We start from the raw sequence: 21,314 nt of genomic DNA on the forward strand, positions 1-21,314 counted from the left end.
GATGTTTATATTTTATATTGTATATATGTTTATATCTTTCTTGCAAATTAAAACAGCAAACTAGAGGGACGTGGATGGCCAAGGCTGCTCATCAACCTGCACTCTTGAAGTCAGAGGGGTCAGTTTTGGGGTTTTGATTCTTGAACAACTGAGATGTAACAAAGCCATCATGGCAGCCTCTGCTTTCTTACTTGGGCATGTATTTGCTGGTCTTCCTCCAGGACATGCCAGTGACTGAGCGAGGGTGGGCCAGGTAAACGAAGGAGAAGTGAACCGGAGCAGGCTTTTTATCCGAGTGGTCCTGGACCACCACTGCGGAGCGCCAGCCCGTGGTGGGATACCACACCTTCAGTAAACAGTCATCCTGTGCAGGGCAAACACACCAAGTACATAGATAAATTTCAATCACAGACAACTTTTCCTCTGTTTGCTCATCACACTGTGTCAGAGAATCACGTACCTTTCCAACAGTTGCAAAGTACTCGCCATCGGGGGACCACTTGGCAATGTGAATGGATGCAGCAGTCCTGAGAGAAACACAAGCACAGCCTTAATTGTCAGCAATGTTCACTTCTCCATGGGAAACTCTCAGCTTTTCCCTGTCACTCGTGCGTGCGTGCGTGCGTGCGTGCGTGCGTGCGTGCGTGCGTGCGTGTGTGTATGTGTGGTGTGTGTGTGTTTGGGTAGGAGGTGTTCTATTACTGCTACTTTCAGCACTTGCACTTCTCAGTTTTCATTACTTTCCTGGGTGTGGACATGTCATCAGATGACAATTACTAATGCCTGATGACAATATGCGGGATGTTGACACAGCTTGAAAGCACCACAACAACAATATTAAAACACTCTTGTGTAATTGACAGCTGAATGACTAACTAACTTTTTTTTTAGTTAGTTGAAGTTGTGTGGATGTCTTAATGTAAATGCCTTCATTTTTCTCTGACTCTCTCACCTCAGATCGTTATGTAGATTACAAGCAAGCCCCTGGCACACTCTTAATTTGCCCAAAAGTTCAAATATAAACACAACTGGTTGAAGGGACCGAAAAAATACAAAATCATTGACCCCTACAGTTAGATTTACCAAGCAAAGTGGGTAAATGATTTAGTTCATAACTTCAGTAATATCTTTACAAGACAGTTATAGTTGGTGAAAGGAGGGGAGTGAAAGAACATGACGACTTCGAACAAAGCTGCTTGACACTGATTTGGCATAATGTGCTGGTAAATTAACAACAAGGCAGAGTATTTTCAGAATGCGGCTCCTCCGCCGACCGACATTTAGCTGACTGCGTCACAACAGTTTTTTTCCGCAGCCGCTCTCGGCAGGAGGTGAAATCACATTTGTAGTGGGACGTACTTGCACTGCCAGACGCAGTTCCAGTCGTTGAGGACAGGGTGGGGCCTGTCCTCGGTCAGCTGCCCATCCTCCTCCTCTATCAGGGCATCCGTCAGCGGCGGGGCCCACAGCTGGAGCCGCTCAGTCGCTGCTAGGATACGGTTTCCTGCCGGCACGAAAAGCAAGTTACACACCTCTCGTCCCACAATGACGGCAGCAGTTTGCCGAGCCAAACGCACGCTGCGACTCTTACATAATGCACGTTGTTAGCAACAAACTGCAGAGGGGGGTGCTGTAACTCAAGCTGCTCGTAGTGCGGATTAATTGAATTTGACACAGGGAGAATCTGCCTGAGCAAAGGGAGCGTCGGCGTACCTTGTGGGTCCCAGGCCAGGTTGTAGGTGATGGCATCGAGGAAGAACTGCCCCGTCTTTTGCCACTGATAGTTAAGTTGCTGTTAGCGGTGGGAGAGCAACACACCATGCAATGTTACTGGCACATGTGAGGGATTTCAACCGCTACATCTGTCCTGAACACCGGCATTGGCGCTTACCTTGTGGCGCTTGTTTGGGTTGGTAGTAAGAGGTTCAAAGATGCACACTGTGTTTCCGTAAGATGCGGCAATCTAGAAATAAATTAAACAAAGGCTGCATTCATCATCCCAATATTAGTCAGCCCATCAGTGCAACACAGCCACTCCCGCAGGGGAGACGGGGGTAAGAGGGGTCGTGGCCAATGCATGAATTGCTAGTTCATCTTCTTGATGCACACAGTAAACGAGAATGTCACGTGGCCTTGAGAAAACAAAGCAAATTCCTCGCGTGGGAGTGCGTCCGACTGTGCAGTCAGTACTTACCCTGCCAAGCTGGTGGGAGCACTCCACGCAGCCCACCTGGATGTTTCCATTCTGCGCGCCGGGGATGATCTGCACGCACTCAAAGTCACTGGCCAAGATCACCACATCACAACCTGAGCCATAGGCCTGCAACACAAGGAAGAGCCATGAGGATCAGTTCACAGCACAACCAACCAGCTCAATCTTCAAAGATTAAACTTGATGTGGTGGTGGTGGTGGTGGTGGTGGTCAGCTGTTTACTGATTAAACAGTGGAAAAACAGTGGATCAAAGCTCTTATTAATTTATAATAAAATATCAATATTAATTTATATGTAAATATATGTATATATATATATATATGTAAATGTATATATATATATATGTATATATATATATATATATATATATATATATATATATATATATGTATGTATATATATATATATATATATATATATATATATATACATATATATACATATATATATATATATATATACATATATATATATATACACACATGTATATATACATATTTCACAAGGTCACATAAATGACTATTAATAAATTGAGCATTTTGTTGTCAGTTTGACAAAAAAAACCCTCAATCATCAGATATTTGTCATAAATATTAACCAGACATCAGCTTTAACTACTAATATTTCCAAATAACTCATCATTTTTAATAGAGTATTATTTGTATTTCCAGAGTACAGTTTATGAGTACTGTTGATGCCACTGTGGAAGGTGAAATACTGAGAAAAAACAAAACAAAGCGTTATATCAAGAAGTCCTGAAGAATTGCCATCCCTACCTGGTAGCACTTCTGCGTACATTGACATAGTGAGAGCTACTCCTGTGCCATGCTAAACTCAAATGCTAAGTTTAAACAAATACTGGGGCAGAGCCATGTTGATATTTGAAACATGGCGAGCAAGGTAAACGGACATAATGGTGATTGTTGGTGGCCAGTGAATGTGCAGAATGGCAGCAGCGCCGCTGCAGCAGCAGCACCTGGCAGACAGGCGAGCTGGCCTCAAAGCAGCAGCGCAGTCACGATGACGGCTCGTGTCTTTTATAATTCAGGAGAACAGGAGGCGAGGCTGGGAACCGCTCGCTTACAAAGCAGGACGACATTACAGCCCGTGGCCTGACATGAAGCGACAGCGGCGGAGCATAGGGTGAAGATGGCCATGTGAGCGCAGTGCACCCAACTTCATATGATAACTAAGCAGCAGGAGGAGGAGAGAGAACGGACAGGAGGCGCAGCCTGCACTTTACTACTGCTGCAGGCTTTTTGCTGCCGCACGCTGCAGCTGGAATTAAAAGCGGTCACCGTCACGCACTGTCTAGGGTCGCTCTGCACCTCTCTGCCTCACATACAGTACATACATACGCACAACAAATGTGCAAGCAGGCTTCACTCTGTTTGCCAGCAGGATGGCATGGACACCGGCTTGACTACATCTACCTGAATCGGGATCACACGTCAGAGATGACTGAAGAAAAAAAGGCTAAAGAAAATATCAGCCGTAAAGACGCCGCAGATTAGAAATATAACAGCAAAACAAAATACTATGTTAACACTCAGTTCAGGGTTTACTTCATATATTTCTGGTTGTTAATACTTTTTGAACATTAATAGGTTAGAACTAGTATTGATTAAGTTTCTACTGGCTACTAATTACCTTAGACCTTATTCTAAAGCAGCATGATGTGTCGAGGCTGCACAAAACATAAGCAGGCCTGATATCAACACGCATACCGGCTCAGAACTGCCTACAGTGCAAGAAGTTATCGAGCGCTGTTGAAGCGTGTTTGGTAAAGCGACTGCAGCCTTACTGACCTAGTTGGCTGCCACCCACTGAGGTGCCAGCGTCTCAGGTTAGCAACTAGAGGCTACTGAAGAGGACTTGAAGACCACTGTCTTCAAGACGGTTGAAGGAAAGAAAAGGGAAAGAAAACATTTAGAGGAAATGAAAATGTTGACGTGACACAAAAGTCTCCTTGTCAACACATCAGCTGTGGTGAGGCGGCACTCCCCCCCCGCATTAAAACCATGGCAGCTCAGTTTCTGGGGGTCTACATTAGGAACCTAAAGCGGTCTATTTGATCTTATTGTCAACTACATGCAGAACAACATTCAACGTGCTTGTTGTCTGTCTTACAACACGCATCTTCAAAATACACTTCTGTCCTGTAGCTGTCATGCTATTTTGACACTGGAACTGCTATATGTCGTTCTATCAGTCTCATGTAAACCTGGGGCCACCTTAAGCTAAAGCGTTTAACATCGAGTGCGTCTTTCACTTGTATCTCTTTAACACATTGACACTGACAGCAGCTGCAGCCACAATGAGCTGAAAACTAACTGAAATCCAACAGCTCTGGCGGGTCATGTACACGGCCCTTTATATTGATACAGACGATCATTACATGAAGCTGAGCCCTGACCCTATATATCTGTGCTGTGTAAGGAAGTGAGAAGAATATATAAGCGCAGTATCAAGTATGCCATGTATGACATACGATCTGACCCACAGCCAATCGGAGGTGCTTTCGTTTGCTGATCACACTGAGGAGCGGCGCTGTCGCGGCTCTAATGCGCTCAGTCAGCAAACTCTGTTTCCAGTCTACTGAAAAGACAGCACGTCCAGTCCTCGTGACATGGCAACACATCCTGCAGTTTTAAGAGTCATAAATGTGGTTGGCTTGACGGCTGAGAGCAGGGCCTGACTGTCTTGCTGTGTGGGGGAAAACGCCTCTCACTCTGACTTACAGCAATAACAGCCAATAAAAAGGAGGGAGATCACATCTGTTAATGTGTCCGATTCCTGTGTCTAACGCGATCACGTGAGCCGTGTTTCACAGCTGCTACCAAGTGAGCACTATTTTCAAGCTCAGGCTGGCAGGAGGGTTTTTAATGGCGCTGTTACTTGTCTGGGTTAGGATATTTCCCCGGTAAACAACCCTATAGCACAGGGCTGTACTTTGATCCCGCACTCTGTCATCGAGTCATGCTGGCCTCGTTGCCCGCCCCCCGACACTCACTGCAGCATGAAAAAGTCCATTCACAGATGAGGAGGGGGACTCGGCTAACTCTGCAGTACTCTTGCATGGAAGATCAAGCGTTATTCCCACTTTAAAGTCTATATGGTGTTTTCCACAGTCGAGAGGAGCAGCTATGTCTGATTTATATGACGGTGTGTATTACTGGTATAAACAGCAGAGCAAGGTAAAGGATGGATGTTTCTCGTGTCTGGGGAATTCTCTGATGTGCGAGAGGAAGGCCACTGAAGTGAATTTCGTAGGATGTTGGCCGAAATTAGCTGGGAGAGGCTCCAGCAACCCTGCATCCATTACAGGAGGATACGATAGAAAAATGAATGGATCGACAACTTGCGCTTCCTGTTTTAAAATGGCAGTGCAATGTCCTGTACACACTCAGAAAAATAGTATAAACTCAAAACAGGACACAACCACCCCCACCCCAAAAAAAATAGATCAGGTTCAGAGGAAACGTTCTCATCCCCGGAAGCTCAGGTACATTAGAATAAAAGGATAGCGATGAAGCTAACTGGTGTGACAGAAGAGGAAGTGGAGGATGGAATTGGATGGAGTCTGAGGATTTGCTGAGGTCAGATCTGAAGAGAAGATGAAGAACGGCCTGCAGGTAAATAACAGCAATGTAGCTGCCTCAACATTTTGCTTTTAATAACTGACCTTTCATGAAAACTAACAATGTTTTCAAACCCTGCCGTTAAGCCCTTGGTGATGGACTGACATAACCCCCCCCTCCACCCTCTGTGGTCATTCCACAGTCCGAGGTATGAACCAATGAGCATGCATATAAAAAATTTAGAGAAGCCTTCAACTTTGGCGGGTGGGGTATTGTGTCTCTGTGAAGCCTGCACGTGCGTTCTATTTTTAGTCCGAATCTCAGCTGCTCTGCATATCAAACCCACAGGCCATGAGTGAATGCACTTGCAATCACAGGTAAAAAAAAAAAAAAACATAATGAAGAAAAGCCATGCAAAAGTCAAATCCTGTTCCACCACCACTTTTATTGCCCGCTTAATTTTTTTATTATCCTTTGACTCTTTTTGAGCATAGGCCACACACTGCTGTCAATTCACTGGGAGGAAGCAGAGATTCAAGCTGGCATTTTATGCAATGGTTTCTGCTACCAATGTGAACTGACGTTTTATAGGTCTTTGGATCCTCAACGACAATTATCTGGGAATAGTCAAGGCTTTGAAGCCTGCATATGCGGGTTGAGCAGTTGCAGAATTGGGAAGAAATCTATGCAGCAGCAAAGCCGATGCCGTGCCTGGTTCCTGACATGACTTCGATGCTCCGATGCTCATCGACAGGCTGCAGTTTATTTGTGATTCATTAATATCGAACATTATGTATCTGATTTGGTGAATTGAGTCCAACTGCGTTAATTTAGTGATAGAAAAATCAAAGCAGCACTAAAAGGTTAAAAAAAGAAAATTCTTACACACCGATCAAGGATGGATATATCAGACCTATTGTTCTGTATTTTACTAATCAGACCATGGGTTCAGTTTATTATTCTATATCAACACAGAATTTAGGACAACATGGCCCGACGCTGTCAAGACAGTTTTAGAAGGTGTAAAACGATGAGCGTGGGACCTTTTGTAAATGACAAAACTAAAGACAAGACATTATGCTTCATCACATTAAGCACTAGTTTCAGGCTTGCTCATTTGAACTGGTGGGCTCTGTGTGTGTGCGCGCGCGCGCGTGTGTGTGTGTGTATGTGTGTGTCTGGCCTAGGAGGCCTAAGGGTCAGTGTGAGTTTAACTGCATCGGACACGTTGTCTAGCGTTCTCCAAATATCCTCTCAGTCCCAGAAAGAAAACACCAGGCATGGAAAGTGCAACCCTGCGGCAATGAGCAAGGCTTTAGCCCCACAACCAGCTCTGTCCTACGCTGTGGAGCAGATTTGACCGGAGGCACACGAGGCCTGCCTGTTTACATTCAAACATCCTTGATCTGGGGGTCAGTGTGAGCGGAGGGAGGGGAGCGGGCAACTCCTCTTTCAGAAGAAAACGGTTGGAAAAATAAATCAACGGGATGATAATCTCAAACACATTGAGAGTCACTACAATAATAAACTAGTTACATACAGCTACATTAGACTGCAACATGTTTTCCAAACTTGCCAATTGCATTAAACCAATACATTTAGGTTGGAGTCACTGCCAACAAACTTTATGGACCAACTGCATTGTCAAGACATTTGTAAAATGATACATGCAAACAAATGCATCCAGATTAAAACAAAAATATATCCCGGTGAGATATAACAACAGTTCACTTTCTGATCTCTCCCTTCAGTCGAAAACAGTTTGCACCTTGCCAGTTATGTCGCATTGCAATAACAGGTTATACAAGGTGGCCTTAGAGCAGGAATGGGCTAAAGACAAACAAGGAATAGGCACAGCCAGTGTGACAGGGGATGTGGTGGTCTGCTAAGTGTCTGTGTGTGTGTGTGTGTGTGTGTGTGTGTGTGTGTGTGTGTGCGCGCGCGCGCGCGTGCGTAGGGGGAGAGCGAGAGAGAGAGAGAGAGAGAGAGAGAGAGACCAGTGGACAGGAGCGATGCGTTTTCAGCGGCGCTTCAACCCCAAACTAGATGGCAGATGGCACCAAGTTGTGCGGATGTCATTCTCGACAACAACACGCTGCCACTCAGCGCTGGCTCATGTATCCATATAAGGCTCTCTACGTCACGACTGGCGCAGCTCAGAGAGCCAGGATGACAGCGAGCTAAACGATCCGTGAAAAGGATTTAACGCCCAATGGTAGCGAGCTTATCTAGTTCTGCAACAAGACGAGAAAAAAAACCCAAAAAACGCTGCGTTTACAAACCTCGAGAGCTGCGCAGTTGTTTTCGTTACGTATCGTGAAATGCCAACTTACGCCTGACACGCAATATTCCTCGCCATTGCCGAGCGTTCGTAATACCTAGCGTTAACGGCGGGGCTACGCAAAAGGGATTCCCTTGCGGTAATTCGAACGTAAAGACGTGTAGCTAAAGGTCATTAGTGAGGCTAACGTCTTCGAGTGTGGGGCGATACAACGTTTCAACAATAGTGCCACTTGGCCACGGGCAAGAGTAACGTTTCCCCGTGGACGTTAGCTAACCAATGACTTGACTGACTGTCGAGCTAAATGAAGGGAAGGCTTGCGATCAGGGCGCCTCCGCTAGTAGATTTACCGCTTTGTGAATCCCTCGGTGCGGCATAATACTGGCTGGCTGTTTCAGCGCTCCAGCCAGCCCGTTTCCAGCCCGACCACGCAGCCTGAGCTGGCTGACGATCGGCCCAGCTAGTCAGCCATCTAGCCAGCTAGCTTTCATTTGGTGTCATCTTGGAGGAAATGATAGCAAAGTGAAATCCTCACCGTGAACGGAATGTCAATCACGCTCCCCACCGAATAGCAGCAATCTCCCGGGTTCACGGCTCCCGTCAGCACCTGGTGCAGATGCATTTTTCCCTTGACTTTTTTTTCTTTCTTTTTTTAGCAGCAGCGGCAGCAGCAGCAGCAACAGCAAGATGGGTTTATGTTTTTAATTATTAATAAAGAGTCCATCCGCTCGCTTCCTCCATCGAGCAATGGTTGGGAATTCCATCAGTTGCCTTCACGTCGTCCTCGACCGGCCAGGCAGCGTCGTCCTCCTCCCGCAACACGGTGGCTGGACTGGCGGGGACTTTGCGTTTCAGCCCGAATGTGTGTTAATCTCACCTGGCCGTGTCATTTGTTCAAAGGCAGGGAGCTAGCTGCCCGTCGCCCCGCACTATCGACACCATCCCGATGATTAATCGTGAGAGGCTGGGAGCCGCTGCCTGCCAGCGGGATCTCTGCAGCGAACCTGACATGCGCGTTCACGACGTTGTCAAGGCACGACCGAATCGTCATAGATATAGCAAGTCTAGATAGGCTTTTGACAAATCCTTATTTTAATCTGCGCTATATTGACATTTATATGTATTTTTTCTTTCAAAAAAAAAAAACAAACGGCTATTACATAAAATGTACGTATTACACACACGGATTTTGATTATTAAAACGAAAAATGTTTTTTTTCCTTATTTTTGAGAGGGGAAATACCTAAACCGTCCTCATTTCTAGTATATTTTTTCTATGTTCACGACGCGCCAGCATATGGAACGAGCAGCCCACGTTAAAGAATTTGAGTTCATTGATCATAAACGCAGGGTCTTCATTCTGTGAGGTGAGGTGAGCAAAAACAGTTTTTTTAGTTTCAGAAAATATCTGATATTAAAATGTGTTGCTTTGGTGTAACTGTAATGGAACTGATGATTCCCTTCTCTGCATCCCTTTAACATTGTCCTATCAATAGAACTCCAGAAAAATGTCAATTATAATAATAATAATAATTATGATTGTGGTAGTCTTGTGACCTCTGAATGCAAGAGACACGTTGACGAGTGTCTGCCATTATTCAAAGAGACTACTATAGGTGTGGATTAATCTAATTTTCTCAACAGCAGTGGGCTGCTCCTTCTTATCTGTTCACATTCATCTCACTGATTAGATTTAATAAAGCAAATCACCATACTAACCCTTTCCCCCCCAACTGAATCACTCTTAAGTAGACATTGAGAGAACCCTTTCTTTATTGTCTGCAGATTGCTGAGTGATCAGGAGATGGACAGGAAGCTGCGGTGGTGACACTCTTGACCAATCATCATGGCTGTGGCCTAGTTATTAAGGCCACGCTGACATCATCTTGCGGTGCCTGCAGGACAGCAGAGCTGAAAATTTGCCAGGCAGCAGCCCAGAGAACATGTGACACATACACATAAAAAGTGTCACGCAATATGGTGGGCCACATTTATCATGGAGCACGTGTTGTGTGTTGTCTACCCATTTAGTATTTGGTGTGTCAGAATTTAGAGCTACGTGAAGCATGCAGGCAGGACGCCAACATGCACTCCACACCAGACACTTGACAATGTGTATACACCTATCGACGCATTGATACATTGCTATATTCTAGGTCAGTTAGGATTCTTACATTTTTTTTATTTAAAGAAATTCATTATGTCCAAGCATTTTTAAATTGTATGTGAAGGACAACCCGTCTTATAAGTACACAGTACACACACACACACACACACACACACACACACACACACACACACACACACACACACACTGCCAAAGAGAATTTGACATGAAATATATTGTTTCATTTGATCACGCATCACTCTCTAGTCAAAAAAGGGTAAAAGGACAAATCTTCATATGTTTTGCAGTGTCTGCTCTTCAACCACCTGAAAAACAGAGGTTCATTAAAAACAGTGCCACGCTTATGTGTTAAGTATAGGAAATGGAGGAATTGACGAGGGGAGTAACGATTATAGAGCTCCATCTTCTTCACCACTTTTCCTGCTCTCAGGGTTGCAGGAGATCACTGTTTAACATTGAACCTCTACCTTTCCTCCACGTTGCCAAAACCTGGCACTGATAAGAGAGGGAAAAAAGTCACTAAGGAAAAACCCTCAGTGCGTTTCCTTGTTTTTCTTTAATCTTTAACTGTGAAGTTCTATCAAAACTGAAAAAAATATCATTACCAGCAACTTGGCCCAAGGTTTTAGTGAAAACATACCGTATAACATTTACTAGGGTTTATTGTTTTGCTATTAACAAGTGAAACTAGACCCTGAACAGAATTTTAATAAAGAACTACAAAACGGAAGAAAGAACTACAAAAGACCGGAAGGAAGAACTATCGCACTGTAGCTGCCCGGACTTTAAAAAACAGCGCACAGTTCAAAGCGGAGTATCATCACAATCAAGAGCAAACAGCAACAGACAGGCCTTACCTCGCTGTCTGGTCCGAACCCTGCAGAAAACACACGAAAACGGGAACTTTTACAAAAAGCAGAGAGGCAGCCGGTAAGATGCTGTGAACAAGAACAGTCAATTGTGTTAGCCTAGCTTAGCCGCAGGGCTGGTTGCCTAGCAACGCTTGGTGGCTTGTTAACTATTTAATGCCCTGGTGCGCTGATTTCTTTTTAGTGTCCTGTGTATGTGAACTGTGTTAGATTTATTTTGATTTTTTTTTTTTTTTTTAGATGGATTTATTAAATTCAATTACTCAACGCAAGCATGTCATTTTATGTCAGATTTGACCAAAAGATATGAAGGTTAAAAAAATAATGTATGATGTACCTACCTATACTTACGTAATATTCACAGGTAAGGGTTACAGATAAAATTGAGAGAATTCGTTAAAATGCATTTAATGTAGAGAATAAAAATGAATTAGAAAATGAAATAATGCTTTGTGGTCCAGAAGTAAACTGCTTTGTGACCCGGATTATTTGGCGTAATAATCTGATTGCAATTCTATCACTGACAGCCTTGCCATTGACATTTGGCAGGTCTTTAAGAGCATCTTCCTGCTTTTACCACAACATAAAGGAATCTCACTGGTTAAGAAAACTTTCGGCCTACTGGAAACACTTCTGTGCAAGAGAACTCAGAACTGAAATCCAATCAGTCTGCCTGCTCTGTACGGTTTGCTGAAAAGAATTCCTCAGAATGAAACATTAATGAGAAGGCTAAAATAGCAGAGGGACTTCCTTTGACCTAGTCTCACTGCCTTGAAACCATTCCTTTCACTCTGTGCCATCATAGAAGTTAATGTTAAACAGTGCGTCACTTTATGGAACGACTCTTTCTGTTTATTGCCACACCTACAAATGATGTTGCCCTGACAACTGGACTGGTGCTTACAGAACAGTGAAGGTCAGGGGTTAATGCAGGGTCTCTTGAGGAATAAACAACTAGTATCTTATGTCTAGCACAGAGCAACCAGTAGGTATGACTTCTCTTCATGTGTGCATTCTTGACGAAGACATGGATCAGCTGCACAATCAGGTGTTTAAACCTTTCAACCCGTCTTTGTTAGCAGTCTGTCAGCTTCTTGCTTTAGGGGTTCCAGTTCATGTTAATGATTGTATATTTTTTCCATTGTATCCAGTCTGGAGATGTTCATCCCATAAAGAAACTCCAGAATTAAAAAGCAACAACAACAAAATAATAATAAAAAGAATGCAGTGACCATGGAAAGTTGGGCCCAGATCTTTGTTGTACTGACATTAATCATTCACAGATATCTAGAACAAAAGTCTAATCCAGTTCGTTTTGTTTGAATGAAAAAGATGAACGATGATTATTTCTTTTCTCCCTCTCCCTTTCCTAGTAGACACAGCAGTGTGTTGAGCAAAATTGTAGAAACGAGGGCTCGTCGTAGTTGTAATGTGTTATTTTAGCCAGGAGAGAGCACTGTTGACTACTACAAGAACTGATCTTTGCGTCAGCGCGCCGATTGACACTACATTATATGAAGGCCTGCTTTGTGTAGCGTTGGCGTATTAATAAAATACATACGGGAGATCCGTTACTTCCTTATCATTGATTCTTCGGGTTTGGCAATCACTCAATTCAGGAAATGCCTGTGCGGCAATCAAGGAAACATAAAATGTGGGTTCTTCTTTCTTTCTTTCTTTTTTTTTTTAATTAATGACTTTTTTTTTTTTTTTAATTGCATTTCTCCAAAAAATCTCTTGCTATAGTGAGTTTATATTTCAAACGGTGAGTATTTCATCCTTGCATGAAAATACTTGGGTTGCATTTACATTGGTGTCTTGCATAGGCAGACGGCTGAACTCCGGGAATAAAGCAGCCTGTAGAGCAAGAGGAAATGATTAGACCACAAGGTGCCTCTATCTCCTAATGCTGCTGCTGCTGCTGCTGCTGCTGGCCGCTTCTGCCCTTCTCCTCCCTCTGTCTTTAAACCTCCATCACTGCAGGAAGATAATGTCAGGACATATAACCAATGGGGTCCATAAAAGAAATACATAAAATACAAATACGTGATGTAATTTTGGCCTTAAATTGATGATAAAGAAATGCAGCTTCATTAAATCAAAACTGATGGTAATTTTCTTCTTGGCATTTTAATAATAATCTATCGATATCAATGTGAAGGCTTATAGAAAAAGCAGACATGCACGCACACGCACGTCGTTGATGTATTCATTTTGATTGCTGCTTCATCCAACTGCTTGAGAGGAGAAAGTGTTTTTATATTCCAAGCAAGTGTTTTTGCTCATAAAATGAAAACGAGGTCTGTGAGAGGACATCACGCTCTCTGAGAATAGTGGCTGAATTCAGTGGTCTGATAAAAATGGTTCTGTCTTCGTGTCTTTGCGCTTACAGAGATCATTAATCTTAATCATCAGGACTGATAAGACGTGTCTAACGAGAGAAGCAACCCAAGGATCCCTCTTTTGTCTCTTTGTGGCGCAAGTGTGAGTGAGACCAAGGGGTCTTTAAAGACCTTGAGATTCATGGCGGTCCTCGTGCGGCACTTGTAAATTTTCAGGGGGGTCAAAATAGATTTCTTATCTGAGCCAAGAGGACAATCACGCCTGTGATGAGATAACGAGGAAACAAAAGACCACAAGGTCAGGAAATAGTTAAGTCAACTCAATTCAATCAAGACCAAGGCGCTGCACTGGGAGGATGAGACAGTGTCTCTCATTCAAAGGAGAAGAAACAGAGACACAGACATGAAACTGACTTTGAGACTGAACATTGTTGTCTTTTTTTCTCTAATTGCTAGAAATCTTGAATCTTTTCCTGGCTAAAGTCCCAATAAGGAAACTTGAAAAATCCTTTTCTTCATCTGTACTGACATTTTCAATCATTAAGCACTTATAATAAATGTTATAATAAATATACAGAGTACTGTTTTTTGCAAAGAGACAGTGGAGAAGGACCAGATTAACTTAAAAAATAATAGTTGTATTAACTGTCATTGTCACCTTTTCCAATTTGCATTGCACCGATAAGGTTGAAAAATGGTGAAAGGAGATGAGGACAGAGAGAAAGCTCAGCATCAGTGTCAGGTTCTGCCATTGGCTCAACTCATATATGGCACAATTATATTATAGAAGGGTTATTCTATTGATTTAACGTCAGCACTGAGAAGAATTACCTTATCTGTCACATCTCTGGTGCTGCAGGGTGGACTGAGGGCTTTTAAAAGCTCTCGCTGATACTAAATGACACCCTTTGAAATACGTTTGGCCTTTAAATTGACATGTATGCTGACAATATTTAATTGTAGTCTAACCTCTCATGTTCCCATACGTTAATCAGAGTGACTCTAAAGAACTGTAGGTGGCAGTAGAGACCAAGAGAAACGAGGTGCGTATAGGGGGAAAAAAACTATATATTTTTTTCCAAATTTGCATGAACAATAACTAATAAATAGATAATGCAAATGCAAATTTAAATTTAAATTTCTTAAATGTTAAAAAACAGACCGTGTGTGTGTGTGTGTGATGGAGCAGGTTGGGAACCCGGTGACACACCCCGGTGCCATCGCCCTCCTGCATATTGGATGACACTTTTGTTGTTGTGCGTAATGGTTTTTGCCAGAGACATATGAGGGAGGGATGGCGGGATGGAGGGATGGACGGATGGAGCTGCCCCGGCCCGTTCTCCACTTGGCCCAACATCACTCTCCCCTAAACGGCGGCTGTCAAGGATGTCCTCCTGTGTGTGTGTGTGTGTGTGTGTGTGTGTGTGTGTGTGTGTGTGTGTGTGTGTGTGTGTGTGTGTGTGTGTGCGTGCATGCGCGCGAGAGAGACAGAGACTGGCAGACAACACACCTATTTCAACAGCGGACTTCACTCGGAGCCAGTGTGGCCCTCTCAGAGAGCAGCTCTCCCATGATTACAGCGTCTCATTGGGTGATTCCCCCTCTAATCATTTCAACCCCCCTACCCCCTTCACCGGTCGCAGCTGTCCCTCTGCGGCTCCTCTGTTGGCCCCCTGGAGCAGTGCGTCCGCTCATCCTCCCCGCCCTCCATATGGAGTGTGGTAGCACCTGGCCTATAAGAATGAGCAATGAGTGAGAGGAGAGTGTGGAGCGTGCAGTGGCTCAGGGCACGCGGTGGCCATTACAGGGCTAAAGCACTGCCAGCGTGCCTGATGAGGGGGAACAAGGGAGCCTCGTTCTGGGACACTCCATTAAACTCTTCCTCTTTGTCTTACTGTCTCCAGCAGCCACACACACACACACACACACACACACACACACACACACACACACACAGGCACACACCCACCCACCTCATTTAAGTCCCTAGTGTGTGCTTGTACATGACCAAAAGTCATGTCTTGCCTTCTTTCGCAGATAACCACCATCTGACGGCGGCTCCACGGGAGCTTCCTCCCCTTTTTTTCTCCTAAAGCTCGGCGTTGAGCTATTCTTGCCATCTCCTCAGACCCCTCAGCTTTGCTTCCTCATAAGCAAGACATTTAGGCATTTTACAGCTACTATGCATCAGAGAGGGATGGGTGGGGTGGGTGGGTGGAAGGAGTGAGGGACAGAGAGAGGGAGAAAGCTCTGCACAGTTATTGCAAAGAAAAATCACACACAAACAGAGCCAGAGGGCTGCTGCCAATGAAGAGACTTTACGAAGCCATTGGGTGACTTGACTCATTGCACGCAAAATAAACGCACCAACCAGTTTGTGCTTCTGTGGAAGTCCCGCAGGGTATTATGGATATTGATCCAGAAGGATGCGTGTTTGCCTAACAATAGATGCAGGATTGCCACACAATGTGTTCTCATTGCACAGATTTATATATACACATACACATACACATATACATATAAGATTTTCTCTCAAGACTTGGACCCACTTGAGAAATGGGCTGTCAAAATATGTCCCATCTAGTCAGAAGAGATTCCCTGCGACTGGAATGACCTGGTTGGGTTGAACAGCCCCCCACCACCACCACACACACACACACACACACACACACACACACACACACACACACACACACACACAGATGTGTTGTTACTCATCTGGCATAATTAGCATGCTAATGGCTGAATAAAAGTCTTCCAGCCCTCTGGTGCCTTTGGAGAAATATGACCGAGCCTACCATTGCTTTATATTGGATTCATCTGTCATCGCAAAACTTTATTGAACAACTTTAGCTTATTTCTATGTCTCATTAGCTGCGTTTCCATTACAGTTTTTCTCAAAATAAAAGGAAGATTTCTTTATAAATATTTCCACAAAGTACTTTTGCGATTTGCAGTTGTTTCCATTGAATGGTGTGAAGCGCACGAGCCACAATTCTCATCAAATCTTGTGGGACGAGATTTTACGAGAACTAGTTTGCTGTTCAGTCGCTGAGGGCTCTGAGTTCAGCCACTTTTTTTTGTAATCTGCTTCATTGTGTCACTTTAGCTGATGCCTATGGTTACATTATAGAGCCCTTCAGCAAAGTGGACAGTGACAGGGTTTCCCTTGTATGTTAGCTCTGAGCATGAGAGTGGTATTGGGCAGAATTAAAAACATGGCTTCTTTTTGCTGGTTTTGTTTGTGTCATTTAAGGTATTAACATTTCCAACTAACCTGAATTTAGGGGTGGTGTGCTTCAAAGTCTACTTTGTAAATGTAGGCATATACATGAGATTCATTTCCCGGGGTCATAATGTGACGTGCGCTCTGTCTCCCTGTTTTGTCTGTTATGCCGTATAATCTGAGTTCATACTGCGCATTTCACATTTCTTTGCCTACTAGTGGACAGTGAAGCGGAACAGAGGTGTATTATTCGGCTTATGGTGATGATTGTGCAAACACATCAAAAATGCAAATGACACGCATTGAAATTCATCTCCGTAAACCGCAAAAAAGATAAAGACTGGAAGGCAGACCCATTTTTTCTCTTCCGTATAATGGACAGCTCTCGTCTGTCCCGGAGTTGACATTCTCAGTATGATCCTTCGTAATCCTAACAGCATTTGGCATGCAGATGTGACTTTTCATGGAAATCAGTGAGATTTATGTGGACTGGAGAAAATTTCCTGGGAAAAAAAAAATAGCCATCCACACAGAAAAAAGCTTTTTTTCCCCCTCTGTGATGGAAGTATTGATTTTATGTGAGAATAGTGCAATATCTGAGTGCTGTGCGTGCGTGTGTGTGTGTGTGTGTGTGTGTGTGTGTGTGTGTGTGTGTGTGTGCGTGTGTGTGTGAGACAGAAAGCGAAAGAGACAGTATATTCCTGTACGTGCACAGGGATTGTGCACTAATTGTGTGCGATAAGGAGACACGCTTAAGAGCTGGAGAGTCGGGAGAATGCAGAGGACATCAGAGGACATCAGTGTTCTCTGTGCTCATCAGCATACAATGTTTTATTCAAAGTGAACACGGCCGAGCAAAACTGCCGCCGTACCAACACAATCTGTTCATCTTATGACTAATAACGGAGGGGGGGGAAAATAGCAGATTGTGCAGAGTGTCAACACAGCCCCTGAGAAAATGTGTGTGACAACTGCTGCCAGAAGTTAAGTGTGCCTCCTTTGACACTTTCCGAAATTTCATGGAATTATCAAAAACCCAGAGGAAACTCATGATGCAACATCTGACCACAGCTCGGCAACGAAACCGCACACGCACGCGCACACACACACACAAACACCCACACACACATGTAAAGGGCTGAGATAGCATCTCGCACCCACACACACACTGGTGTCCCCCTCCTACTCAACTCTGAATCATTTCCTCGAGTCGGGCGCTGACCTGCGACGGGATGGATTGCTGTGGGACGGCCCAGGCTGACTTCCTTTTTTATCGCCTCATTGAATATTAACTCTCTGTTAAGCGCTGCGGAATTGTTGATCCCGCCCACCCTTCAAGTCCCGCTGGAAGTTGTGACATGACAGGCATGTTAGCAGGGTTCCACATCAGGGGGACGCGGCGGAATTAGCATCGTGAGGAGGCGCTGGTGCCGCTGGTGCCGCAGCTCCCTTTGCCGAGCAAAGTGGGAGGGGTGTGATTTTTTTTTTTACATTTTTTTTTTTTTTTTTTTTTGCGGCATCAAACCTGCAGCGTATGATGAGACGTGCAAAGCTGTGCAGAGGAGGGAACAAAGGCTACAAGGTCAAATAAGGTGACCTCTGAGCATCTTTGGCTCAGCATCCTATGGTGTGTAATGAGAAGGCACCTCTCACACTCCCACAAAAGATTCCCGCAGAGCCGACACAAACAGCTACGAACGAGTGGCTTTGATGTAGCGTCGGTGGGATGCTAAATTGTCGTGGAGGATGCGATTACTACACACAGAGTGTGTGTGTTTACGCGTACAAAAGGAGAACTAAGGTTTGATTATGAGGATTGACTATTGCAGAACATCACAACCCCGAGGCCGGTCGCGCTGCCTCGGAAATGTTTCCCTCTTTCTTTGTTCCTGTCAAAAGACCCGCCTGTGACCCCAGGTTTCTGACTGCCGCAGAAGCGGTCTGACTTTGCTTATGTATCACTTCAACGGTGAAGTGGTGATTAACCAGTGAATGTGTGGGCAGTGCAGATGGTTGCTTCTTCAGGCTATTTATTCTGCCTCTGATAAATTCTGAGGGTCTGCCCTTTTGCAAATACAAAAAAATTAAAAAATACAAGCTCATTTGCATCATTCGAGAGCTGTGAAATATATTTTGTGTTAAGTCTCAAGTTTTTTTTCAAAACTCCCACTCAACTTGTAAATTATACATACAACCATTTTTACTAGTACTTGTCAGATTAGGTTTAATGAGTTCATTTTAAAATATCAAATTATACTAATCATTATTTTTTTTAAGAAATGCTATTATACTTTTTTTATGTTGTTTTGTAGCATTCTGTAAACATAGAAAGATCATTCCTGTTGGTCAGTTACTATTCTATTGCACGTTTGCGTTTGCTTGATGTATGCTTTTCTATTATTTAATTGCAGTATTTAATTTTGAAAGGCACATATGCTGACAATAGACAGAAACTCGACCGTTGCCCACTAAAAATACACAAAGAAGTCCTTATTGGTCTATTCAAACTGCTATTTCAACACTAGTCAATGCATATGTGTTTGTGTAGGAGATGAGAAAAATTATATGAGAAAACACTATTTTATACAAAACATTGTTTTCAATTGTGTTTTGTTTATACACACACACACACACACACACACACACACACACACACACACACACACACACACACACACACAGATATGGCAGGATGTATTCAACTTAGGTGCGTTGTGCTGTATCTCCTCTGATCTGAACCATGTATTTATTCTAAAGGCTCACACTGTGACCACAGCAGAGTGGCCTGTAAGATTTCACAGATTTCTCGTGTCTACTGAACACAGTGAGTGTTCAGTAGACACGCTTGAATCCACCGGGGCTTAGATGTGAGCAGCAGACTGCTGGATAAATGATGACTGCAGGCTATTCCTGGATGGTCATTTTGTGGCAGCTGATGTCTCAGCTGCAGAAGAGAGTGGGTCAGGGTCACTGTGCCCAAATTTCAGCCTTTTAGTTGAGCCCTCAAGGACTGCAAGCTGAAGCGACATGGAAATCATTATGCACAGAGTGAGATTTTTAAAGTCAGGGGTGCAATAGTTTGGAGACTGTCAATTGTCAGCAGATGTTGCCCTGACTTTTAAATACACTTCTTTTCTAAGGCATTATATTGCTCTTCATGCCAGCATGTTCATCTGTATTGTCTATTTTATATGTTTATGTTTTTAATTTATCAGAGGCTCCCTAAATCACTTGTTGAGGTATTGCAATATTGTCTTAGATGGAAGATGAACTGAATCAAATGAATTACTCTAAATGTATTGCCTTCTTTTATTCATTCCATTATTCATCCCCTTTGCTTTTGGTAACCACCTGTTTATAGCACATGTATTGCCATCCTAGATTCAGATATGTTAAAAAAAAAAAGAAAGAAAAGCAAAACAACTACTTCCCTTTTCACAGTAATTAAAGAATTTCATATTCAACTAGTCCAATTTGAATTAACAGGCCATCGGCCGTAACATTGATTGCAATTGAACTAAAGTCGAGGTGTTTGTTGTGATGAAAAGGCTTTCAGCTCAGGGAAACGATCGGCTCAGTGCAAAACACAAACTAATACCAGGGCCCGCCTTCACCTTTTTCATCACCTCAATTATTTCCTCCATAACCTCATAATTGCGCGGGCTTCGCGTGCACACATGCTCACACACACCAATTAGTTCCTCTGACACATTTTCTTTTGCCCCCTGACCTCTTTTGCTGCTCGCTAATGAAAACACCGTGAACCAGGAGCTGCATTAAAATGTAATGTAATTTCTAGAGAATTTGAAGGGCAGCGTTGTCTGCTGTGTGCAAGGTCTTCCATCAGCAAACTGAATAAGGTTAGTGGTATCAGGCGTGAACCAAAACCTGTTTATTCCTGATGCCATGGCCACAATGAAGAGATACAAGCATTGCAAGATATTTCATCAATTAACATCAACATTGTTTTTTTTCTTCATGCATTGTTTTGGGGGGGAAGGTCATTTCTGTTCTATCGAGCTAAACGTGGGTGAGATGCAAAATACATTGTATATTGCACAATCCACATTTACATAAGTATGGATAATAATGCAATTGTTGTACTGTACAACAATTGTACGTATTGTACAAGCAATACATTGTTTACTAAAAGAAAGGGAGCAATGAACAAGGCAAAGAAAAATCCAAACAAAGCGCAAACGCACATAAAACCCTTCCATCCAATATATGTAAAGTCAAAGGTAATGAAAGAGTGCACGGTCACTTGAAATCCCCTTGTCTTTTTCATTTGATGGCCTAAGACTCAGCCTCAATTATTCATAGGCCTAAATGTCTTGAAAATGGGGCTGATGAGCAAGGGGTTTAATTTTAGCTCACTATAATTTGCGGTGTTAATGGGAGGTTTCCAAACAGAAAGCCTCTTTAGGGAACACCGTCGTGATTCACTATGGAAAAGACTCAGAAACAGAGGGAGAAATAAAACCAAGCAAAAAAAAAAAAAAAAGGAAACACTTTCAATTCTTGTTTGACTTTCATACTTGGTGCTGCGATGACGCTAAATGAAGCCCTATTGGAGAGAAGAGGTAATTTTATTTTTGATGAAGACGAACTGCAGCGAAGTAGTACAGTGTTTTAATTTGCTGAGGGGGGGGTTGCAGTGTGACGTTTCATTTC

The 21,314-nt window shown here is 43.4% G+C and overlaps 1 protein-coding gene across 6 annotated transcripts in view; it reads right to left on the reverse strand.

Moving 5' to 3' along the window:
* The window catches only part of dmxl2 (Dmx-like 2), a 37,168-nt gene extending 28,090 nt beyond the window's left edge, over positions 1–9,078 (reverse strand). For all 6 annotated transcript variants that reach the window (XM_076048611.1, XM_076048637.1, XM_076048633.1 and 3 more), the window contains exons 1-7: positions 8,611–9,078; positions 2,195–2,320; positions 1,892–1,963; positions 1,714–1,792; positions 1,360–1,504; positions 461–527; positions 192–364 (exon numbers count right to left, since the gene is read on the reverse strand). In XM_076048611.1, the coding sequence (XP_075904726.1) occupies positions 192–364; positions 461–527; positions 1,360–1,504; positions 1,714–1,792; positions 1,892–1,963; positions 2,195–2,320; positions 8,611–8,697 (749 nt within the window). In that variant the 5' untranslated portion in view covers positions 8,698–9,078. The remainder of the gene's footprint in view (positions 1–191; positions 365–460; positions 528–1,359; positions 1,505–1,713; positions 1,793–1,891; positions 1,964–2,194; positions 2,321–8,610) is intronic.
* Positions 9,079–21,314: the final 12,236 nt, after the last annotated feature.

Source organism: Nelusetta ayraudi, unplaced genomic scaffold (assembly GCF_046127955.1).
Source record: "Nelusetta ayraudi isolate G7.1 ecotype Tasmania unplaced genomic scaffold, CSIRO-AGI_Nayr_v1 ptg000005l, whole genome shotgun sequence".
In the NCBI taxonomy this organism is placed as follows: domain Eukaryota; kingdom Metazoa; phylum Chordata; class Actinopteri; order Tetraodontiformes; family Monacanthidae; genus Nelusetta; species Nelusetta ayraudi.